Genomic DNA, 23,485 nt, shown 5'->3' on the forward strand with positions numbered 1-23,485 from the left:
TCTACAATGACTGCTAGATAATTAAAGCCGGTGGTAAAACGGTTTATTCCATCCTCTGTAAGAGAATGATGTTCGCTACCGGAAGAGGTAAGAATAAATCCTGATCTCGCCGTATCATATTGTCAAATAAAAATCCGATATTTCAACCGAATGATTGTAGTTTTCTCTCATTGTACACAATATCCGCAGGTTTCTCGTCTCCCCTTAACAAACGTTATTCGATTTCCAATACCATTTACGGACATAGGATACCGATGATCGCGTGTAGAGTGCATTGCGAGTCCTTGAAAACTCATACAGACCAATACCTTCACCACGTATAGGTACAGTCCGTGTACCAGTTAAATCCGGCATTGCACGTACAGACAAAATGTGTGTCTATATAATATATAATATATATATAAATATAAAAACGTTAAACTCACATCCGTAACTGCGTCATATATGACCTATGCGTATAATTACTTGTAATAACACCACGTTACACTCTGTGGTTATATACACGCGTGAATAATGGCGTATCGTGAAAGCAAGCGACGAATGAAATCGTTTTCCAAAAATAAATTTCAAAAAAATCGATGAAACAAAGATCAGAAAAGGTAAATAATACTAATAATAATAACAATAATAATAATAATAAAATACCTCGCAGCTTGAGAAAAGAAAAAATGGCGAAGGACCGAAGATATGTACCTGAAACCTAGCCGATTTGGTAAATTATAAGGATACAATAAGGATAAATACCTGCACCTTACCATTCATAAATATATATTATACATAATATACCACCGCTGCTATAACTTGTACAATAATTATCGAATCCTGTTAAAGTAACGAATTATACAAGTCCTAGCCGGTACAATAATTTTCATTCGAAGGGCACGTTGATTTCTTGCGTGTATATATATATATATACATTGGAATAAATAAATAAAAAACCGAGCTGTAAGACTAGACGGAAAAAAAAAAAAAAAAAAAATGATCCGCACGTGCGTGTGTTATATATCTATAACCGTACAACACATCCATACAATATAAGTATCAAATATATAAAATATATACAAAATTCATTAATAATCGCTCTTAAGCGACCGACGACGACGACGTCGATAATAATTCTACGTCACCTCTCATCGTTGCGTCAACCAACCCGGACAGGGTTGAGGTGAGGAACTCACGGGCGAGAGGGGGGTGGGGGGAAACAAGCGTTCGGCTATGTACGGTACGTATTGATGTACGTAACGTAGAGGGAGGAAGAGATATATTTCCACCCCCCCCCCTCCCCTCGACCCCCTTTCGCCCCAACCCTTCCCTCGCCTCCTCTCTATAGGTACGTCACGTCGTACACACAGAAAGACATGCGCAGCGAGTCAGTCAGTTAGTCAGTTAGTCAGTCAGTCAGTCAGTCAGTCAGTCAGACCGCGAGAGATCGGTGTCATTGTCAGTGGGTAAGGAGGTCAGTGGGTCAGTGGGACACCACTTTCAGTTTCGCTTCTGCACTACGGAGCAGGAGTCGCGCAACACCGCACGCAACGCGCAGGTCTCTCTATATATCGTCTCTCTCTCTCTCTCACTCACTCTCTTTGACGTTATCTCACCAGTGTGGCGAGGGGGCAAGAGAGGGAGAGGGAGAGGGAGAGGGAGATGAGGGCTGATGGTGGGGGCGGATGGGAGGAAACGAGGGGTGAAGGGAGACCAGGGTGGGGGTGGGGGAGGGGGGCGCCGCCGCGTCGCGCGAGATACCGCGGAAAGTAGGACGCTTATTAAAAAACCGCGCGCGGCGCTATCCGCGTGACGTGTTCTTGGATATGTATATATATATATAGGTATGTACATACATACATACATAAAGACGTATTACGTGGAGGATGTATGCCTGGTTTGCGGGAGCGCACGCGTGCGCGTGCGCGAAACCTGCACTGCTGCCCATTGCCCATTGCACGTTGCCCGTTGCCCATTGCTCGTTGCACGATGCCCATGTCGGCGGGACACGCGCGCGCACGCGGTTTAGGGTGTGTATGAGCTGGTGTTGCTGCTACTGCTGCTGCTGCTGCTCCTTATTACTTCATGGCATGATGATCGTTTAAACTGTCGGTTACCCAATCGAATTAACATCGTAACTAACAATGTCTCTCTGCATGTAGGATAACGCGTTTATTATTATAATATTACTGTATGTAAGCGTCTATGTATAACGTCTGTGTATTGTGTATATGTATATATATATACATATAATATTACAATGTTTAGTTGGAATGATTGGAAAAATAGTATATTACGCACGTATATAAGGAGGAAAAGTAGGCTATTCGGTTGAGGTTGACAAGAATGCTTGACGTATACAATTTTTCACCAACCCCTGAAGAGAAAGGTACAATTTCTCGTTTACGCGAGGGGCTGAAAGTTGTACTTTCGGTGCAGGTATGGTGAAAAAAGGTTTTCTTTCGTAGCTCAAACGTGGAAGTAGTAGGCGGTTTTGACCACCGGCTGAAAGTGAAACAAAAAAAAAGACGTTATTTCTCAACGAATGACGTACGAGTTGGGAAATAATGAATCATTTCTTCACTAGTGTGGAAAAAACTGTTTTTACCCACTAGTGAAGGAATATTTTTCTATTTCCAAACAGCGCTTAATTCGTTGTGAAATAGAGTGTTTTTTGCTCATTTAAAATAGGATTAAGGCTTCAGCAATCTAATATTGTACATGCATAATGAATCCATAGACGCACAGAAATCATCATTTCTTTGATTCGTTTAACATTGTACTTTTAGATTCAGATTAATTGTAATATAAATATTTTCAACAAACAATTATACAGGCAGTTCTGCTGTTTTATTTTCAACTTTTCTTTTCTCTTTTTTTTATCTTCATCCCGACTTCCCGAATTTTAACGATAAGTCATCGATTGTATTGTAGGTTATCCTACAATGTATATTATTAGCGGTATACGTTTGATTGGATTCGATTTATTCTTTTTTGGTTTCAGTTAATCTGACATTCAAATCGACGTTTCGCATTGTAATATAGCCATGAATTTTCAAAGCGTTATACACAGTATAAAATCTGGTATGTATCTGGAACAGTTCATATTCAACTTTTTTTTCTTCACACTATTTTGCTGGGTACAGTGTAAGTACATATATATGTATATGTATAAGAATTGCAAGCAAGAATTAAAAAATTTGACGTATCAGAATTTCAGTAATTACCACCTGTAACATTGTCCAACAATAAAGAACAACCCAATTGTTGCTAATACGTGGATTTACACATGCCTGAATTATTGTCAATCCTGTTTTGCCAAATTTCTTTCACCATGATAGCCTTAAGATTCTCAAAGATAGCAAATTATGTCGAAAAATCATGGAAAGCACGTATCACAAGAGTGAAAGAATCAAATTCATTGTTTTTTTTTTTTTGTAAATAAAATGGTCGTCTATGATTACGAACGATTACGATACTTCATAACTCTGAATCAGTGTGTTGATTCCAGGCGAAAGTACTAAAAGGCAGTTATATTCTCCATCGGGTGAATTCGAAAACTGTTTTTTTTTTTAAGATTATTCTAATTCTTTATTTTGCTTCAGATTTTATTGAATTATCGTGAAAGTGTGCCGAAGACGCGTAAAAATATGCAAAGTGGGAGGTCTGACCTAGTTTCAAATTGCAGAGGCGAAATAAATGTGGAATTGCAGAAGAGCTATAATAACGTAGCTGATTATTAAACGTGCGATTCGAATGATTTCGAAGCCGAGAAATTGAAATGATTGAATTGAATTGAAGCCATAGTTTAAATTTAATTGAAGGTTGCAAAGTTGTTTTAACAATTTTCTTTCTTTCTTTCTTTTTTTTTTAACTAGTTATTTCGCAACCTTAAAATAATTCGAAATTAAAAAAAGAAATCAATTAACAAACTCGACAATTTTTTAATTCGACGTCTAACAAGTTCCATTCCAAAGCTGCGAAATGGTGATTATTTTTTACTTCACAATAAGAAACTGTCAAAACTACAATTTGGTAAATTTTCCTCATCGTAAGAGTAAAAATTTCGGTAAAAAAAAAAAAAGAAAAACACGGTACTTAATAACTTGTTCTGTTCCAAAGTGATGTATAGTTTTTCACTAATATATAATATACAGGCAATGTAAATCCTGTTCCTTAATTTCACCGTTCCGGCAATTTTTTTACTAGACTGTACACCCGACGCATCTTTAATCAACGTCACCGTATAGAGAATGTATAATTTCACCAACCTCACGTTAAAGCGGGTAGGTATACATGTATATGCATATAATAAAGAGAGCGAGAAACGAAAAGGCGAGAAAAAGAAGTAAACGAAAATTTAAAAAAAAAAAGGAAAAAAAAAATGAAAAAAGTACTTGCAGCGTCTAAATTTGTAACCCGGGGTACGAGATTTATCATATTATTTTTTTTTTTTTAGTTTCGTTCAGTAACCACATTAGAGAAGATGGAACGAGACGCTTAATCTAGCGGTCTGGAATCGGGTCTCCCTTTTTTATAATACAAATATAGCATACGTGCATGTATGTAACACGAATGCAAAGGATAATAAAAAGAGTCGAACACGAAGAAGACCTGCAGCCCCGAAATTTAAGAGGCGCGTCTGTCTGGCTCGGCACAAACCGACCATTGGGTCAGAAAACGGAGACTAATGGACTGTGCCAACTGGTCCATGAACGCGCCAGATGTTCGCTGATCCCGCGCAGAAAGATTGAAAGTGAAAAATCGACGCCCTGCAGGACAAGTGCCGTTTAAGGGGATATTCTGGTCTCGAAATTTGAGAAAATCGATTTTTTTTTCTCTACATTTTCAAAATTTAAGAATAAAAGCCTCTAAGAGGATTTTTGAAAGTTCAAATTATTTTTATGACGCGCCAACTAAACCGGTCCGGCCGGGAGGAATCTTTAAACGCGTTTTTCTCGAAACTGCTTTTTCGAGCTGGTTGACATGATATCGCAAGTTTTACTCGAACGATTCTCCTGAAATTTGGTGGCAATCTTCTTTATATATCCGTCTATAATTTGACCCTTGGATTTAGAGAAATTTTTTTTTCATATCGTAGCCATTTTGTGAATATTTCTTTTTTTTCTCTTTTCCAAGAGTTAAACCATAGAAACATCTTTACTGATTAAGAAATTTTCAATTTTTCTTATTTCAGATTACTGTAAGGGTTTAAATAACGTCGACCAGGATGCACCCTTTTTTTTGTAGCCCCCACTTCACCAGCCTATAACTCTACCAATTTTTGACTAAGTTTTTCCTAAACACGCACCGTTAGAATAACGTAACTAACTCCAGCCTCATCATTAATAATAATGATCTTTGCAAATGATAAGCGGTATATATACTTTTTATTGGATTCGATTTATTCTTTTTCGGTGTGAAATAGTATTTGTTTTCATACTTCGACCTCCATATCCAAGAAATCAACATCATTCGTTAATAATAATATCAGGACTTTCCCGTTTCACGGTTTTCCTTCTCAACCTATTTGCTGATAACAACTATTGAAATTTCGAATCGTGTAACGCGGACGCTTCACGAACCAAACAATTTGCGCATGTGTGTTGGTCCTGCATCTCGGCTTGCGAATTAGAGACTGTACATACGTATATATGTATGTATAAGTAAACGCAAGATCCGCACTCCGGTTAACTTCATCTCGACTCATAGTTCAAACAACGAGTAAACATGACCCGTTTGTATTTTTTAAACGAACCGTCGATCACCACTTATTGAATTATATGATCACGATCACGCCCAAGGAAACGATGATCGGCTCGAGATAGATTTTTTCTTCAATATTAGCGTGAAAAATAGGAATCTGCCTTATCATTCGTGCGATCTATTATCGACCTATAAAATTAAAAAGAAAAGTTTTGCTTGTTAAGACTCACTTCCTGCTGACAATGTGTGTTTTCATTCTTAAATAGTGTAGAATCTTCTTATCAATATTAATCAATTTTCATATTTACAATCACGACCTGTATAAATACTCATTACTCAACTGAAATTTAATGACGATTGTTTCTTTTCTTAATGAAGTTGTATGGAAAATTAAAAACAATATCGATCAGCAATTTGGGAAGAAATAATTTTGTGATAAAAATATTCAGTGCTGTTAATTATTTTTGCTCCTTCTTTGGATGTCAAATTTTTCATTCCCGATGATCTGACGTGTTACTTCCGAAGTAAGTATATATGTATAATGTAGAGGCACCCAAGTAACTATAAAGACATATCGAGTTCACACTATTTGTGCGGCAGACTTTTACTCGTCATATAATTACTAATTGTGCAGTAAAGTAAGCCTTACTTACAATATACAACGCATTTCTGAATGTTGCATGCAATCCTATGTTTATCGATTCTTGCATTCGTTCAGCATAGCGTCGAAAATAGAAACTGTTTATAAATAATAAATAATGCATAAGGTAAATGCGATCAATTATTAATAGATCAGAAGCCTAGTGCCGTTGTTTGAAAGTCATCCATTACGAAGAGAATTTATACAGTATCAATTCGAGTGATTCGATAGCGTCTAAATTTAAATCTCGTCTCTGGTTTTGATGATGTTTCACATACATTTGACTCACTTACGTGAAGTGAATCTTCTCGAAGTTCAAATCATTCTCATTAAACTTTGCGGACATGAGAATATTTCTACAAACAAATAAAGTCTTCAAATATTTTTCTCTCTCCTTCAGGATCACGTTATCATTTTTTCTACAACCCTATCTACAGAGAAAAAATGACGAGTGAAAAAGCCTGTATTAACAAAATCTGATTCAAACTAAGAATCGCTGTAGATATAAAAAATTTCAATCCAAGTTACAAGTTCAATAATCACGTGAATTTCGTATTTGAAATTCCATCACGCGTCTTAAAACGTCTCAAAATCACGTTTTCGTTTCGTCGAGAGATTTTCGACCCGACTGTCCACGATCATTCGTCCCATACGTCCTGCAATTCCGCGACAGCGATCTACACTATCGAATGGTGCAGACAGAGTGGGCCGAGTGACGTCAGTAGAGGAGGCCCGTCGATCATTTATCCCTGAAAGTGGTCGCGTGGCGGCGCTGGTGTTAAAGTCCGTGTAAAACGTCGTTGATTTCATAGAATGTACATACTTTTTAAATAAGGAACCGTTTCGCGAGTTTGCAACCGATTGGCAAAGTAACGCCGGCGTTTATCATTTGCAAACCTAATGTGCAGCACCTCCTCCTCCTCCTCCTCCTCCTCCTCCTTCTCAACTTATATGCGTTCACGAAAGATGAAGGCTTGCAAGAGAAGACGGTGGTTCACAACAGCCATGCAGAAACGGTCCGATAGATGGTGTTGTAGCCGTATTAAGAGAAAAAGTAGGTACAAGTGTAAGGCATCAAGCATCAAGCATCAAGCGTCAAGCGTCAAGCACCCGTCACATCGCGATCTGAATTAAACGCAAAACTGATTCCAACTCGAGGTCACCGTATCTTTTCGCCTTTTTTATTACGCTTCGCGGACAAGTTTCGTGCACAAATTCCATAAGCTTACCGCAGGAATGGATTATTATTTATAAAACTATGTGTATTTATATATCTATCTATCTATCTATCTATCACAGAGTTACGTAATTTCGAACATTGCAAATTAATTCTAAGTTGTGGGTGTGTTTTATGTATTATGTGTGTTACACGTATGGTTAAATGTGTAATACATACACATACAGCATACTATAGATATAATGATATATTTTTAACGCACTGTATTCTCTCGGTAAAGATTATGTATAAAATTAAATATTGTATATTACACACTTTTTTTTTTACTATAGCCAAAAATTCTTCCTCATTCTCTCCTCGATTCCTCTTCCATTGATTTCTGTTTCCTTTTGTACAAAACATGAGCCGAGTGTATAATATAGATATTATTTGGTACGCATGTAACGTTTATATTTGAATGTATATGTACGCGCAGTCACGTATAAAAGTGTGCATTATCGACGCAGGAACCACCATATCGTTGAGGATAGAATAATGGAGAACGGAACATGTCGACCGTTCCTTTTAAAAAAAAAAGAAAGAAAAAACCATGCACGAAGCATAATTTTGTGAAATTGTCTGAGATATTTAGAAGATACAGTGAAAAGGGCAAACCTGAATACGAATAATGTTATTGATAATCGTTGCGAATGAAGTATAATACGTACTGTGACCAACGTGAAGAATGGAATGTAAGCAAAAAAAAATCGAGCCAATTTTTTACGCTAATTTGAAGAATTCGTAACAAAAAGAAAAAAAGAAAATTACGTCGAACAAAATCAAGCAGGAAGATTATTTTTACGGCGGTAATACAACTTTGGGATTTCAGAACTAGGTTATGTTCGTAGAAAGAATTATTGTATCTAATATTTAGTAAAGTTTAATAGGATAAAAAAAAAAGTAAATAAAGTAAATATCCCGTTGTTTATACAACGTACGCAAAGTATAGATAACGGTAGTATTTTTAAATAATTGGCTGTCCTGTTAAATTCCATGAAAAAGGATAATTGCAAAAGTTGTGTGCAATTGAATTTTACCGCTTCTGCGATATCAACGTGTATATATATATTACACTTAAGTATACTTTAGCACATGATGGATGCGGTGATGTCGTACTGTACGATACCATTTTTCAACCGGTGCATACGAGTGTTAAAACTTTGTTTCGAATTGAATGAAAGAAAAAAATACACGACCAAATTATTCTACCCCCTTAACTGCTAAAATATGAAGTTGTAAAATGTAAAAAAAAAAAAAAAATTAAAAAAAAACAGAATAAACAAAAAAAAAAAAAAATCCACGCAACTTTCCTGTCGTCAAGTATGAACCTATATACCTATGTACATAAATATATGATGTATATGCCAGACAATCGTTGTGCCAACCCGATATAAAATTGATATTTATAACTTGCACCCTGTCTAGGCTTCAATATAAATTATACAAACACTCGTCGCGTTTTTCGTATAAACATGAGATAGAGATAGATAGACATATAGTTAGATAGATAGATAGATAGATAGATAGATAGATATATAGGTAGACAGAATCCAAAGAGTTAAGTACGTGCATAATAATTATTGTTAACTTTGTGGTGTATTATTGAGTTATTCCAGTGCGGGTTTATCGAAGTGGGTCAAGCGATTCAATAACTGAGGTATACGCGTGGGAGACGACGGAGCTGAGCGGAGGGGCAACGAGAAGAGACGCGGGGAACCCGAGGGTATCGCCAACGTTACCCAATTCGTTGGCAACCAGTGCCTCCTCCTCCTCCTCCTACTCCCCCTCCACCCCCTCCTCCGCCTCCTCCTCCGTCTCCACCATCCTCAATCCACCTCCTCCTCCTCCTTCTTCTTCTCCTTCTCCTCCTCATGCCTTTATGCCATTTTACAACCACTTTTGTGTACTTCTCTCTTCTTCTGCACGTTTCCTCTCAACTGCACGCGCAGAGGAAGACACAAAAAGAAAGAGAAAACGAAAAAAAGTAAGAAGGATTGCAGAAAAAATGAAAGAAAAAAATACTGCCGTACCCTAATCGATTCAATCGTAACTTCGTATCAATTTCCATCATAATCTAAGTATTTCAACCTATATTCGCAAGCAACGAAACAGTATAGCCTTGAAATTTTTTTAATTATTAATTGAAATATTCGTGTTATAATATATATTACAATTGATGAAATAACAGTGAAATTTTAAATAGAAACTGGGAAAACAAAAAATGTATACATCAGATCTAGAACAACTAGGTATACACATGCTTGAGTATTACATATCTATAGATATACGTGGCACGAGTGCACAATACCTAATTAAAACGTTTACATAATTATTCAACATTCAAGAATGGACTCGATTTACCGTGTGATAATGTATAATATACATATTTTAAGACCACTAGCGTTAACTGTAACAAATGTTCGGAAAACAATTTTTTTTATTTTCTAACAGACAAAATTAAACTTTTGTCCAAACTAATATCTACACGGTAAGTATGTATCTAAAATAAAATTTTGTTCTAGTTCATTTCAATATTAATTGATTGACAAATGCGAAATTTTACTGTGACAAATAAACGTGGAAGTTATTTCTCGTAAAACCTGATTTCTTCAACCTCAGAGTGAATGAAAGAAAAAAAAAAGAAAAAAACGAAGAAAGAAGATAAAAATTCAGCGATACAAACGAAGCATCACAGATCATTCACAGTCATCTTTGACAACGACACGAAGTGATTAACAAAAATCGAAAAGAAGAAATTTCCTACAAGAAAAAAAAAAAAAAACATTTCTGTCAAACAGTGTATTTTTGATAAGTAAAAAAGGAAAAGAAAAATTAAAATATTATACGATCATACAATCTCGTTAGTCGTGATAACTTACAGAATTATTATCTCAACGATATTTGACTGCGCTGATTGTCGCTGCCAGCATAAGCGTCATTTAAGAATCGTTTCGCTTCCTCCTCCCTTCGGGACGACGTGGAGGATAAAATTGAGACTTTAAATTTCCCGCTCCGCAGCTAACTCGGTATTATATTTTACAGGCTGCGTACACACCAATAAATACAAAAGGTTGTAAAATCGTCAATCCTACTCCACCCCCGGTGAGAAAGTTGGCTCAACAACGTCGAGGGTTGTAAAATACGGTGAAGAAGAAGTCGGAAATGACTAGGGTACACATCCTAACCGATACCCATAACAGAGGGGTGAAATGTCTAAACTCTGTTGTTACAGTACCCGATGAGGTAGGAGGTACTACGTGTGCCTAATTGCGAGGAGACGCAGCTTGAATCCAACCCCGAGTCTATCCATTATTGGACGCGAGTTGTGAGGGTGAATGGAACAAGTGACGATTCGATGCGAAGAGGAGGACTCGAACCACCTGCAGAGACTCGCCTGAACGAATAGCACCGTGAAAATGAGCAGATTTTAACGGGGGTTGCGATTTTAGGCACGTGCCAAAAAGGAGGGGACCGGCTCTAGGAGCGGCGTTTAGTCCTTTGTCAAATTGGGCTCATCGTCGTCCCGGATCCCCGCTGCTGCAGGTATGGATTTCGTGTGAATTTTGACCTGGTTTAATGGCGTCCGTCCCTCCGTTCGTTCGTTCGCTCGCTCACTCACTCACTCACTTAGTGGCAGACTCTTACTTCACCCGCGGGCTCGCGCCATGCACTTGGTCACGGAAAAAGGGAAAGTGTGACAACAATGCGACCTCTCCGCCTGCAGTTGCAACATCCTTGTACCGACAAAGGTTACCGAATTTTACCATTCAAATTTGGCTGATTGGAAACTACCACGAAACGTCTGCGATTCCATTTGTCATATCTACAATTATTTTCGAACGAAGAAATAACCGCGGGAATTAGTTGGTAAGTTAAGTAACGATATAAAGTTCAATTACATAGGTCAATACACAACGTATCCTAGATGTTTTAGAAAAGCGAGAAGAAAAATTCTTTCTCAACTTTTGTCGAGTTTATAACTTACTCGCCATCCAACGCTAGGTTTATGTTGAACAATGGATACCTTTACAGGTGTACCTTGGACGAGAAATGAATTAGAATCAGGTCGTTATTGTGCAGTGGTCTGTGAGAAGAAAAAAAAAAAGAATGAAAACTTTTTCATCTTTGATACTTTTCTGGGTTCAAATGTACTGGTAAATCCATTTATTTGAATTGCATAAAGTACGACCTGATTCTACAGTGTTATCATAGCTTCTGTGTACAAAACCTCATTTTTAATCACACCCATATATATATATATATATGAGGATAGGTTTATTTTTTCAAGTCGCAATATCAAGAGTTTCGCAAATTTCACGTAATTCCAAGACGTTGTTAACGCTGCGCCGTCTGCAACTGCGATCGACACTTTTGTCTAGATACGTTCCCTTTATACCCGAGGAGGACTGTTGTAAAAAGATTGAATCGGTGCATTCCCATAATCGGAATCGTCCTTGATTGAAATCGGTTTTCGAATCATCGACGTTATCGTTACAACTACGATTGCTTTGGAACGCGTTAAACTTCTCTCGACTAGCGACCTCGGGTAATTAATAGTCGTAATAGGTACGCAGCGTCTATGTCGCGTGTAGACGAGATGAGCCCGGCGATCTAAAATAACCAAATGACTCCGAGCAGGTGTGCCTAATTTTAATGAACCTGCAAGTGCGTCCAAGGATGCGAACAATAAACAGACACCACCGAACCCTCTGTATAATGCAAATAATAAATGGCTGGCTACGTATATATGTATAAGAGAATACTCGTCAATGTTTGCCGATGAAATTTCGTTAATTTCATGATTCGATCGTACAGAGACGACGAAGAGCAGTGTAAAACTACGTGTAGGTAAAACTACATTACGCAAGATGAAAAGAGGGAATACTTCTGACGAGGTACATGAATATGTATTGCGATTCGATTTGATCTGTAGTTACGAGAGAAAAACACACGTGCGATTGCACATGATAATACTAAGGTAAATATTGAAACAGTCTGTTTCAAAATAATACACGAAGGAGAGAAGGTTCCCTTACCGGTGAAAGTATGAACCGTTACAAAGAAGAAGAAAAGATCATGAAGAGTTCTGGAGGAGGTATACCTGCTGCAATGCCATGCCATGCCATGACCGTTTACTGTTTGCAAATATCCTCGGTTGTATGTGTGTGTAATACCTTTGAAACTGGCGTTGCGACGAAAGTAAGATTTTAATCTTGATTTATGACGGCGTTGGCAAGTCGCAAGTCGCAAGGTGCCTCATAGAGATCAGTCGACCCAAGTTAGGGCGTCGCTCGCTTACTTTCGGAAGTGTAACAAGTGCAAGGCAGCAGCAGGTACAAGGTATACCTAGGCGTAAGGTGTGAGGATAGAATCAAACACGCGTATTGACTTGTCGTCAACAAACCCGGCGGGGAGTCTGTGTCGAAGATTAACTGCGCCCTTTTCCCTTCCCCACCTTGCCATTGCAGCAGCAGCAGCAGCAGCAGCAGAAGGCACGTGCCGCAAAGGGCAGCCTAGTCGTCAAAGAATGTCTCATTTTTCGCGACCATTGGAAAAGCTGAGACCTCAGAAAAGGAAGTTACCTGCCTCTGGAATCCGATATACGATGAATTTGCCACGAGCGGTGAATCAAATTTGAAGATTATAGAATATACTGCAACGAAGAAGAGAATGAATTATGTACAATTAAAGCTAAATCAATTAACTTATGTTAGAAACCTGTGAGTTCATTTTTCTCTAAACACTAAGAATGTGATCAGGCATAGTTTCTAATCGTTTTCCGTGCATTATTTGGCGACATAAAATTTAAATTAGCCAGTCACTTCTACTGTTTGGTAAAAAAAATATTTTCAATTTAAGGTAAAAGTGACGGTGAAGCTTCTCTTTCTGCAACAAAGCGTCTGGAGGATGAATCCGCATATTTTCGAATGAGCTTCTCCTTCCTCCATCAACTGATATGCATTAGCATGCACAGAGTCGTCTTTCTCTATAAGGCTGAACCCGACGAAACCCACGCGCGAAACCTGTTCCAACTTAAACTAACGCGTTGATCGTCGCATCGTTGATCGTGAATGTAAGATAAATTAAAGAAAGGGTTTTATTCGCCACATCTGTAGTGGCGATGTGTGAGAAGACGCGAGTAACGGACACAGAGGTTTGCATTCGCACAGTGCCTACACGCTGTGATCCCACATCCTGTGGATGTGCGAGGATAATTATAAGTTCGAGTTAAAAGTGACTGATATTTTCCTCCTTATTAGCTTACATTACAGCAGTTCGTCACTCATTTTGCCGATAAATTTATGATATAAATGAATATGAAATCGGTTACGCGGGTACACATTAGAGAGGTATACATATATTTGTTAGTCATTATTTCTACAAGGAAGACGGTTTATTCTCCGTTAACTTCAGCTCTTACAACCAATGACGACGAGGAGAGGAAAAAATGGTCAAACGGAGCGCCGTACTGCACACAATTGCACTTATATTGCATGCAATACATACATACACGTGTAGATACGCGACGTGAGCAATTAGCCTCTTTGCAAATTTCTAGCGGGTATTTCAGCGGTAATTTATAAACGTAGCCTGAATTTGTCACGGTTTGCTTCGCACGTCTAATAATGTATCTGGGATTTTCTAAGCAGGGTTTCCTAAGGAGAAGGTCGTGAAGAGGGTGCCCTGGACGATTTCGACGTTTACGTATACATCTCCCAATATCGAAGTCTATGTATCTCAAATGCGAAAAAGGGTTTAACAGCCCCATTCTGCACGCAATTCCGAACAAAAACACTCCGACACATTTTCATTCGACGCAGAAATAAAGAAATGGCACGAATTCTACGAATTTACTATTACCATTTTGTAGATTCCGTGACATTTCTTTATTACTGCATCAGACGAAATGAGATTGGAGTGTTTTTGTTGAGAATTGCATACGGAACCGGGCTGTCATCCCCCGTTTCGCCCTTTTTCAATATTTCAAGGCACACGCGTAATCGTCGAAATCGACCAAAGCCTCCCCTTGAACACACGTCACTAACATATAACAAATGAATACGAACATTTTAACACGTCCGCGGCAACAAGCGTTATACGAAGTGAAATCACTGGTATATATATGTATATATACACGTTAATTGATCCGCGCGAAAACAAGAATAAAGAGTAAAAATAATACAATGTCTCGGGACCGATTGTTCGTTGATTCGCTCGAACTTACCTGCAGCGCTAGAGCCGATTGTGAGAGAGCGATGGAAAAATAGAATAACCTGAGACAATACACAACGCTTGTTGCAATTGTGCAACGATTACACGTATTACATGTACACAACGCGACACAAGTCAACGATTGCGCGAGAGAGAATGAGTTATTTTCACAGCAATATGAAGCATATAACATGTACATACATACATGTGCATCGTGTGTTGGGATTGGGAGAATTATTATTAGCGGTTGTACATGCATGCGTACAGACCGCGGCCTGGCAAGATCGCGCGACACGCGTGCAATTCACGAACAGCGTGTGCGTGTAGCTGCAACGCACGCACACTGGCCCAAATCTGCGTGCCAATAAACAACCCGCACCGCGTTGCTGAATGTTGGTAACATGTGTCTCCGGGGCAGGAGTGTAATTTCTAGGTCCACGCCAGGCGGGCACGCGTGTAAGATTACATGCGCTACGTATATACATTGTACGCACGTGTATACACGCGTGCGTCGTAAGTACTCTACGTGCGTAGCGTATAGCTAGTTGGGTGTATAGGTATGCGAATTTATCGCAGATAGAGACGATGCGTAGCGTCATATGTCGCGGCTGGATATGCCGATGATGGCACGGCGTTGCCGGTTTTCAGGCGCGATGCGTCGTCCCTGCCCTCCTGTCCTCCTGGCCTCCTGGCCTCCTCCTATTTCTCTTTCTCTTTCTCTTTCTCTTTCTGTTTCTTCTCGGCGCGCAGCGATCGAGCAACGACGACACGTAGTGGCCGAGCCACAGGCTGGAAACTTTAGTGAATGATCTCCCTCTCTCCCTCTCTCTCTCTCTTTCTCTCTCCGTCTGTCCCAGTATAACCAGGTGTTTCGCTTTCGCAGGCACATCGCTACTCGCGGTGCTTTTTATCCTTTCTTTTCAGAGAGACTGATCCTCCTTTCGTTGGTTGCGTAACCCGTCGTCTCAACGACGAGACAGATGTGTCACTTCAGCGTGACAGCAACAGCAAAACAGCAGCAAGAGTAAAAGTAGTAACACGGTAGCAATAATTGTGCAGCGGCAGTCTTATCAGCAACAATATATCAACACCAGCAACATTGGTGGTTGAAAAGGAACGAGAATGCGAGTAAATATATTATATGGGGTAAACGTGGAATAGAAACGGCGGGAAGGAATTGGAATTGGGGGGGTTGGATAGACGGACCCCCGACCACGGTTTACTCCGTCTACCGTGTGCCAGCGAGTCAGCGCGTAGGTACGAACACAATACAACTATACCGGCACACGGGTAGGTGTTGTAATAACGCATTTCGTACAAGTGTGAGAACAGCAGGTACGCAGAGTGCGACAGCGGAAGGGGGGGGGGTATGTAAAACCTGACAGAAACGTCGGGGGTTATGGGTACAGAATTTTTGACCATAGACAAAAGAACAGCGAAACAAAGAAACAAACGAACTCGTATAAGGTTTGGCAAAGAGGATTACCACCACCACCTGTAGTAGTCGGTTATCCGGAGTTAGTATATACTATATTTATATATAGTTAAAGTACGGCTGGCTTATCGGTTCGTTTTTGTTTTTTTGTCACTTGTTTTTCAATTGGCTCATACCTGTGGCTTCGACGGTGGCGGCTGGCACGGCAGCAGCGCTGCCCTGCACGGCCAGTGTAGGTGGGTGATGCGTTGCAGTTTCAGTTTGTACCTGTTGGGGCTGCGGTGGTCCCGTTCCCAGGACCGGGGCAGGGGCTGATACCGAGGTTGAGACAGGGACAGGGACAGGTACAGGGGCAGAGGTTGCAGGGGCCAGGGTGACCGAGGAGGCCTCGGACAGAGCGGCCGCCGGTGGGCTACCCGGACCCCCTCCGTCGGTTGTAGCTGCTGCCATTCGGCCCTCGTGCATTCTAGTTATGTATGTATGTGCTCTGTCTGTCCTCTTGCGCCCGTCTCTTCTGCCGCGCACAACACCTACACCACGCCGTTAATGCCCGACGCCCTTTTCGAGAAGCTGCGCGAACACCGTACGCTACTGGGGCATTTATTATCACGCCGACATGACGACCCCAACCCTTCGAATTATTAATCCCTACGCGGGTAAAAAAAATCGAACGTTAGATAAATGTAGGTCTGTAGGCCACTTCACTTACACTTTGCATTCAGAGACGGAGACTCGCTAGTCAAGCGAGCGTTCGCGACTGGTCGTAGCCTCGTTAAGAGGGACTGACAGCCGACGGTCCTATGTAACCGAATTACCTACGTCTTCGTTTTTTTTTATTTATTTGCTCTACTACGGTTACTTTAACCCCATGCGTTTACACCTCGCCCTCGAAACGACCTCGTGTATCGAAACGATACGATACATCGGTTAATTCTACCCGGCCAATGATTTCGTTGATCATTTATTCCACCGCGGATAGGTGGTTTTTTTTCCTCTCGGGAACAATGATGAAAGGCATTAAGTAGGTCAGATGTCACAATATTATTGCTCGTGTATTGACGATGCTTTACTACCCGTTTTTCACATTTATTATACCGTTAATTCAAACGGTGTATAAACCTTGATAAATCGACAATAGAACCTCAGATAATACGATCTAATGTGTATTTCATTAATAAGCGGCGCACTTGACTAGCACGTTAGAATTCGTCGCCGAGGCGCCACCTACAACTTTTATGACCGCGAAAATCAACCTGACTAACGCGCGACGAGCCGTCGTGCAGATATTCTAAACAGATTACTTTCGTTTTCATTCCTCTCACTTTCTAATCTCGCCGGGCTGATTACACATTCGCACACGTACATTACAACATACGCTCATCGTCCGAATGATTTCGTTTTCTACCTTTTTTTGCTTTGTTTCATCCTCGTCTTGTCACGTATGTGTTAAAAATGCAACCGTTGACGGTGTTCAAACATATACTCCTCGAAGAACTTGATAAAATGGACATATAAAATACAAAAATTCCAGAATTACCAAGAGTTTCACATGTATAAGCCATTTTTTTTTTTTTTACAAATACGTATAGGCAATGCTGAAGTTGTCGAATCTAGTGTATTATAAATATTGTATATTATACAGTCTACGACAATAACGAATGAATTGTTATGAAGATAAGGAGATAATATATTTACAATTTAAAATGGATTAGGAAACAGGTATAGAATAATTTACGCTTTAGAGTAAACTTCAGTTAAGTAACGAGAATAAAAAATATATATTTTTTGTGAGCCATACTTTGAACACACGCTACTCCACGAGTATTATGAATTATTGTATGTTATCCTGTATGTATGTACAATGGTATCGGTAACAATAACAGTGCATTGAATATTATCTGAACACTTTTGGTGCAATCAGATATTTATGATTTGTACATATGATTGATATGATTTCATCATTTACCACCTTGTTGAGCCTCTGACAATAAAGTACGTGATATAATCATTCTTTGAATTTGTGCTGTACCTTCGTATATTTGATAAATCTTAGCATCTCTCATTAGCTTCTCTACAGGGTATTCAGTGTTGAAACCACAACCGCCAAATATCTGTAAAAAATTACACGTTGAAACTTAGTGATTATAGCTATTGATGATTAGACACTAAGTAGGTTCAAATCAAATGTAAAAAACTGAACTCTTTATACAAATTAGCATTGTGTATTAATGAATATGAATAAAAACTTTTTATGCAATGCGTATTGAATATACAATTGTAATTCCGGAACAAACCTGTACTGCATCTGTGGCGCACTTATTAGCTACATCTGCGGCATAGCATTTAGCAATACTGGCTAAAAAGGTATTCCTCTGGCCGTTATCGACAGCCCAAGCAGCTTTCATCCAAGCTAGTCGAGCTGTTTCGATTCCAATTGCCATATCAGCCAACAGGAAAGCTACAGCCTGATGTTCGGCAATAGGTTTGCCGAAAGTTTTTCGTTCCAGAGCATACTTGGTAGCTTCGTCCAATGCTCTCTGCGCTAGTCCGACTGCACCAGACGCAACCTTGCAATCATGAAATAGTTTTCAAAGAATATGTAATTCCACGGCGCAATTCTATTACAGAAAAATGAATGAATGGTTACCGGAGGACGAGTTTTGTCGAAAGCTCCCATTGCAATTTTGAAACCTTGACCCTCGCCAAGCAACACATTCTCCGCTGGGACACGTACGTCTTCAAATGTTATCATGCGGGTATCAGATGCTCTTTGCCCCATATTCAATTCCTGAAAGTTTTATCGCTGAACGTTAACTTTCTACCCGTGAGGTAATAAGTAACTCATCAAATTATCAAACTTACTTTACGTCCAGGAGTCAGACCCGGGGTATCCCGTTCAACGATGAAACCTGTGAATGCCTTACTAGCCGATACTTTAGGATCTGGATTAGTGCGAGCCAGAACAAAGTACCTAAAAAAATGAAAAAGTTGAATAGGATTAGAGTTTTTGTCATTTTGCTACAACCTAAAATTCACATCAAATCAAAAATGCCTTTAAACAACCAGTTATGGATTTTCAGTAATATTAAATCTCTTACCACCTTTCCCTTTATTAGAATTCATGAACTATTTCGGGCTTAAGTGAATTTCGGAGTGCTTAAGATTGTACTTGCTAGATTTTAAATACATCTAGATAAATTTAAAGAGTAAATTTCTACTCTCAACATTACCAATTGGCAACACCGCCATTTGTTATCCACATTTTAGTTCCATTGATAACCCATTCATTTCCTTTTTTCTCTGCTCGAGTTTTAATGGCGCTTACGTCAGATCCAGCACCAGGTTCAGTTACACAGTAAGCCTGCCATGAACACATCATTATTAATTTATTTACTTATTATCATAGTCTGAAAATTTCAATTTATCTCTTGGAACTCTTGGAAAAGTTATTCACGCGTCTCAGTACTTTTGGACCACTCTGTATGAAATATATAGCACAGACCTTGGTATTCAAACTATAATTTGATTTTAAAAACATTGAAATTAGAAGAAAATTTTTTTTACTATTTAATTTCTTATGCTAGGTAGTAAAACATTAGTAGACTAGTATAAACTATGCATAGAAGAACGACACACTCTGGTTCCTGAATAGAAGGTTAACTTACCGCTAGAAGTGGTTCATCAATGAGTCTTCCCAAGTATTTTTTTTGTTGTTCTTTGGTTCCGGCAATAATAACAGGCATTTGCTGTGTAAATAATTTTAATATATATTTAGGAAATACGGAATTGGCTTTGAAAAAATAACAATGAAAGCAATAATGTTTATATGACTAGGCAAAGGTTGTGGTTCAGCAAAGTGATACCCAGGTAAACTTGAACATCAGACTGAGAGACATAACAGATGGTGCACAGGCATTCTCATTTAAACTGCAGCAATTTCTTACATCAAACAAAAAAGACAGTGAACATCTCTTTTCTTTCCCTACTTCGAATCCTCACCTGCAAAAGCTAGCAAGTACTGATACTATTTCAAAAATTAGAAACTGAAAATAGCAGAGTGAAATTTTGTGGATAAAGTTTAAAAAACATAAATTCACTAATTCAAGACTCTGCTGTTATTTATCAAAGAATCCGATATGCAAGTACCGTCGATCGTGGAGAAACGATGTTAATGTTTCGAATTAATTTCTAAGTTAGTAGACAGACAGACAAATAGATTGGATTTCCATCTTGAGCAGAATGAACTTACACCGAGACCTGATCCCTCCATTGCAGTCTTTATCCCCGTACAGCCATAGGCAAGCTCTTCTGCCACCATGCAACCATCAAAAATACCACACTCTAATCCTCCTGGAATGTACCAAAAGCCATTTAATGTATCACATACCATGGCTATTTTGGCATATTGTACGTTTTGCGTTTCGATGTTGAAATTTCTCTTTATCGGGTAATTTTTTTTCCCTAATATATTTATTTGATCCACAAGTAAATGCATAAAATATTTAATATCGCTTTGATGCCGAAGTAATACAATCCAACAAGAAATCGACACTGACAGTAATGATATGATAAACGACGTTCAAATCCCTTCAACATGAATACATATACCATCTCAAGAACTATGAATTGCGATGCAGTGTTAGATTTCCGAATGCCACTTACTCCTAATTTTGTAGATCCAATGCCACTGGCAATACCAGAGCATCCGTATGCAAGTTCCTCCCCAATCATACAAGAATCAAACGTATTCATTCCGATACCTCCTGAATGTCAAAATAGTACTGTATATAATGTAAGGACATTGTTTGATCTATTGCTTTGCAACGAGCAACAAGTATTTTACTCATAATTTCCTATAAATAGTATTCTGATTGTTTTGTTGACATAAGATTCATTCAGTAATAGTGCATAATTGTAAAGTGACCGAGGACATAAGAGTAAAGTGGCCATGATAATTTGATGAACTAAACATTAGGGAAAGCCTGTAGAATTGTCGTAAATATAAATTAAGCTTTTGTAGCAAGTAACTATGTAAACTTGTATAATTTGGTAACAATCGAAAGGCCACAAACAGCAGAAGGAGGATGAGATGAGTCACAATGAAACGGGCTGAGTGCTCCATAAGCTTACATGAAATTTTTAAGAACTCTTTTCATTATCCTCTGGCAGAAACTTACTCCTAAATCTGTGGATCCAAGACCACCGGCTATGCCAGAACATCCGTATGTAAATTCTTCACCAACCAGACACGTCTCAAAAATACCTATTCCCATTCCTCCTGAAGATTCAATTATAACGGAAAGTCACCATATTAATTTGGCTGTGACTGATCGAATTCGACACATAGTTGAACAATTTCATGTTGATTTAGTTACATAATAATTTGTAGAAAAGTGAAGTTAAAAACGTGCGATTATGCAAAGTGGATGCTTCATATCGATCTTCTAAGTTATTTGACCGTGGTAAACTATCAGCATTTATTATTGTTTAATATACACATTCCGTGTGATGGTGAAAAGAATTTATTGCGGTATTCGGTCTTTGTTAGGATACAGTACAAAAATTGACGTTGAGAAATACTGTTCAATTTTAGTCTCGATAAATATTTTGTAAAAAAAAACAAATGCAGATACTTATACGAACAGAAGTTTTAGATTTGGACGGATATTTGCCTTTCATTGTACCGCATACATAAAAAAGTTGTATTTGACCTTGAACAGGTGCGTAGATTCTCATGTTTCAAATTAAATTTTCAACCATCCATGCTAAATCAACATCAAAATATACTAAATCTTCTAATACATTATCAGACTATAGTTCAAATATCTTGACCTTGTTGTTTTGGCATGACAAGTCATTTATTACCAGATATCTTATAGAGCGATCATTGTACCACTATTCTGATTAGATAAATATTACAAGAAAACAGATTGGGGCAAATTTGATTAGCAGATATATAATAGAATAACATATCACAATGGGCTAAAGTTTAAAACACACCTATGCTCCTGATTATTTCAATCCGAAATCATGAGTTTTTCAAAAGGTTCAAGATTTAAATCTTAAATGGTGGAAACGCTCAACGTTTATCTAAACAAAAATATTAATGAGATTATACTACGCTAGATGTTTGAAGAAATTTTTCAATGTGTACAACAGTTTTTATCAGAATCAATACGAATTGATAAATGTATTATCAAATTTGTAGAGTTTTTTTGTCCAAAAAACTCGTGTAATATATGTTATATACGCATCTGAAATATCGCATCATCGAAAGAACATTCTTAGCCAATAATATTTAGAACATACCGCAATGCTGTGGAATGTGTCCATTCATGAGTCCCAGGCCCCAGGCTTTCTTGACAACTTCCCATGGGAATTTTCCCGTTCTATCATGCTCTGCAGCTACAGGAATTATTTCTTCTCTTGTGAACTTCCTGGCAAGTTCCTGCATTTCACGTTGTGTATCGGAAAGCTCTGGATAAAAAATATATCAAAATCGATTCTGGATTAATTCTGTACTGTAATCAGGGTTTAATTAAGCAGAACAGTTCTATTTAGTTTATAGAAAGTAATGCATGCGGTACTTGAAATTTTTGTCATCGGATTACTTATTATGCTAAACTGTTAAAATATAATGTAATTACAGTAAAAAATTGATACTAACGAAAACTGTAGCCATTTGGTACTGCAGCTTGAGAAGAGAAGGATCTGACCGCTGCTTGTCGCACTGACCTACTAATCACCTGCAATTGGACGAACAAATGAAGGAAAAAAGTTTGGAATGGCTGATGACGATGAAATTACGCTGAATAATATTTCATGCTGTGCGTAGTCTTGAACATTAATGGAAATAGAAAACGTTCGAAGGGGAAATTATACCTGGCTCAGAGACATTCTGAAGATAAACGCGATGATCGACGTTGAAGAAACGATTGAGGTGAGAGTCCAGCTGCAGAGGTTCAAAAGTTTTGAAACTCGAATGTACTTTGACCCAGAGATAAATACATGTAATCAACGAACAACGGTGATGGCCTACAATGACTAAGATTTCATCTGGAGCTAAATACATGATCTAAACTGATGTAATCACATTTGGATTGGCACAATCCGTTGTACCGATGCTGTCATTGGTTGATCTATTTGAACGTTGCTGGATTTAGCACTAGATGGCTAAGCAGTTGATACGCAGTGCTAGTACCACATTAGCACACATTTTTATAAATCTCATTCAAGATACCGCAAGTTATGAAATTGGCGCGCTTTTTAAAAGTGGAAAGCGTATATTTAATTC

At 38.5% G+C, this 23,485-nt stretch overlaps 2 protein-coding genes across 5 annotated transcripts in view; both read right to left on the reverse strand.

Moving 5' to 3' along the window:
- The window catches only part of LOC124404444 (arabinogalactan protein 1-like), a 68,485-nt gene extending 51,818 nt beyond the window's left edge, over positions 1 to 16,667 (reverse strand). The window contains exon 1 of the mRNA XM_046878571.1: positions 16,368 to 16,667. Within this exon, the coding sequence (XP_046734527.1) occupies positions 16,368 to 16,656 (289 nt within the window). The 5' untranslated portion in view covers positions 16,657 to 16,667. The remainder of the gene's footprint in view (positions 1 to 16,367) is intronic.
- A 1,344-nt stretch (positions 16,668 to 18,011) lies between these two features.
- LOC124404440 (probable medium-chain specific acyl-CoA dehydrogenase, mitochondrial) lies at positions 18,012 to 23,245 on the reverse strand. Of its 4 annotated transcripts, none has more exons than XM_046878565.1 (10): positions 23,074 to 23,245; positions 22,859 to 22,937; positions 22,501 to 22,668; positions 20,854 to 20,954; positions 19,857 to 19,937; positions 19,422 to 19,552; positions 19,054 to 19,162; positions 18,839 to 18,979; positions 18,486 to 18,758; positions 18,012 to 18,302 (listed from the first exon to the last, which is right to left on the reverse strand). In XM_046878565.1, exons 1-10 carry the CDS (start codon positions 23,086 to 23,088, stop codon positions 18,150 to 18,152), a joined length of 1,251 nt encoding a protein of 416 aa, XP_046734521.1. In that variant the 5' UTR covers positions 23,089 to 23,245; the 3' UTR covers positions 18,012 to 18,149. The 4 variants fall into 4 exon arrangements, with proteins under 4 accessions (XP_046734521.1, XP_046734520.1, XP_046734519.1 ...); XM_046878564.1 differs by lacking the exon at positions 20,854 to 20,954 and adding an exon at positions 21,369 to 21,469; XM_046878563.1 differs by lacking the exon at positions 20,854 to 20,954 and adding an exon at positions 20,441 to 20,541 and having other exon boundaries at positions 18,013 to 18,302; positions 23,074 to 23,244.
- Positions 23,246 to 23,485: the final 240 nt, after the last annotated feature.

The sequence above is a fragment of the Diprion similis genome, chromosome 3 (genome assembly GCF_021155765.1).
Source record: "Diprion similis isolate iyDipSimi1 chromosome 3, iyDipSimi1.1, whole genome shotgun sequence".
Taxonomy (NCBI): Eukaryota; Metazoa; Arthropoda; class Insecta; order Hymenoptera; family Diprionidae; genus Diprion; species Diprion similis.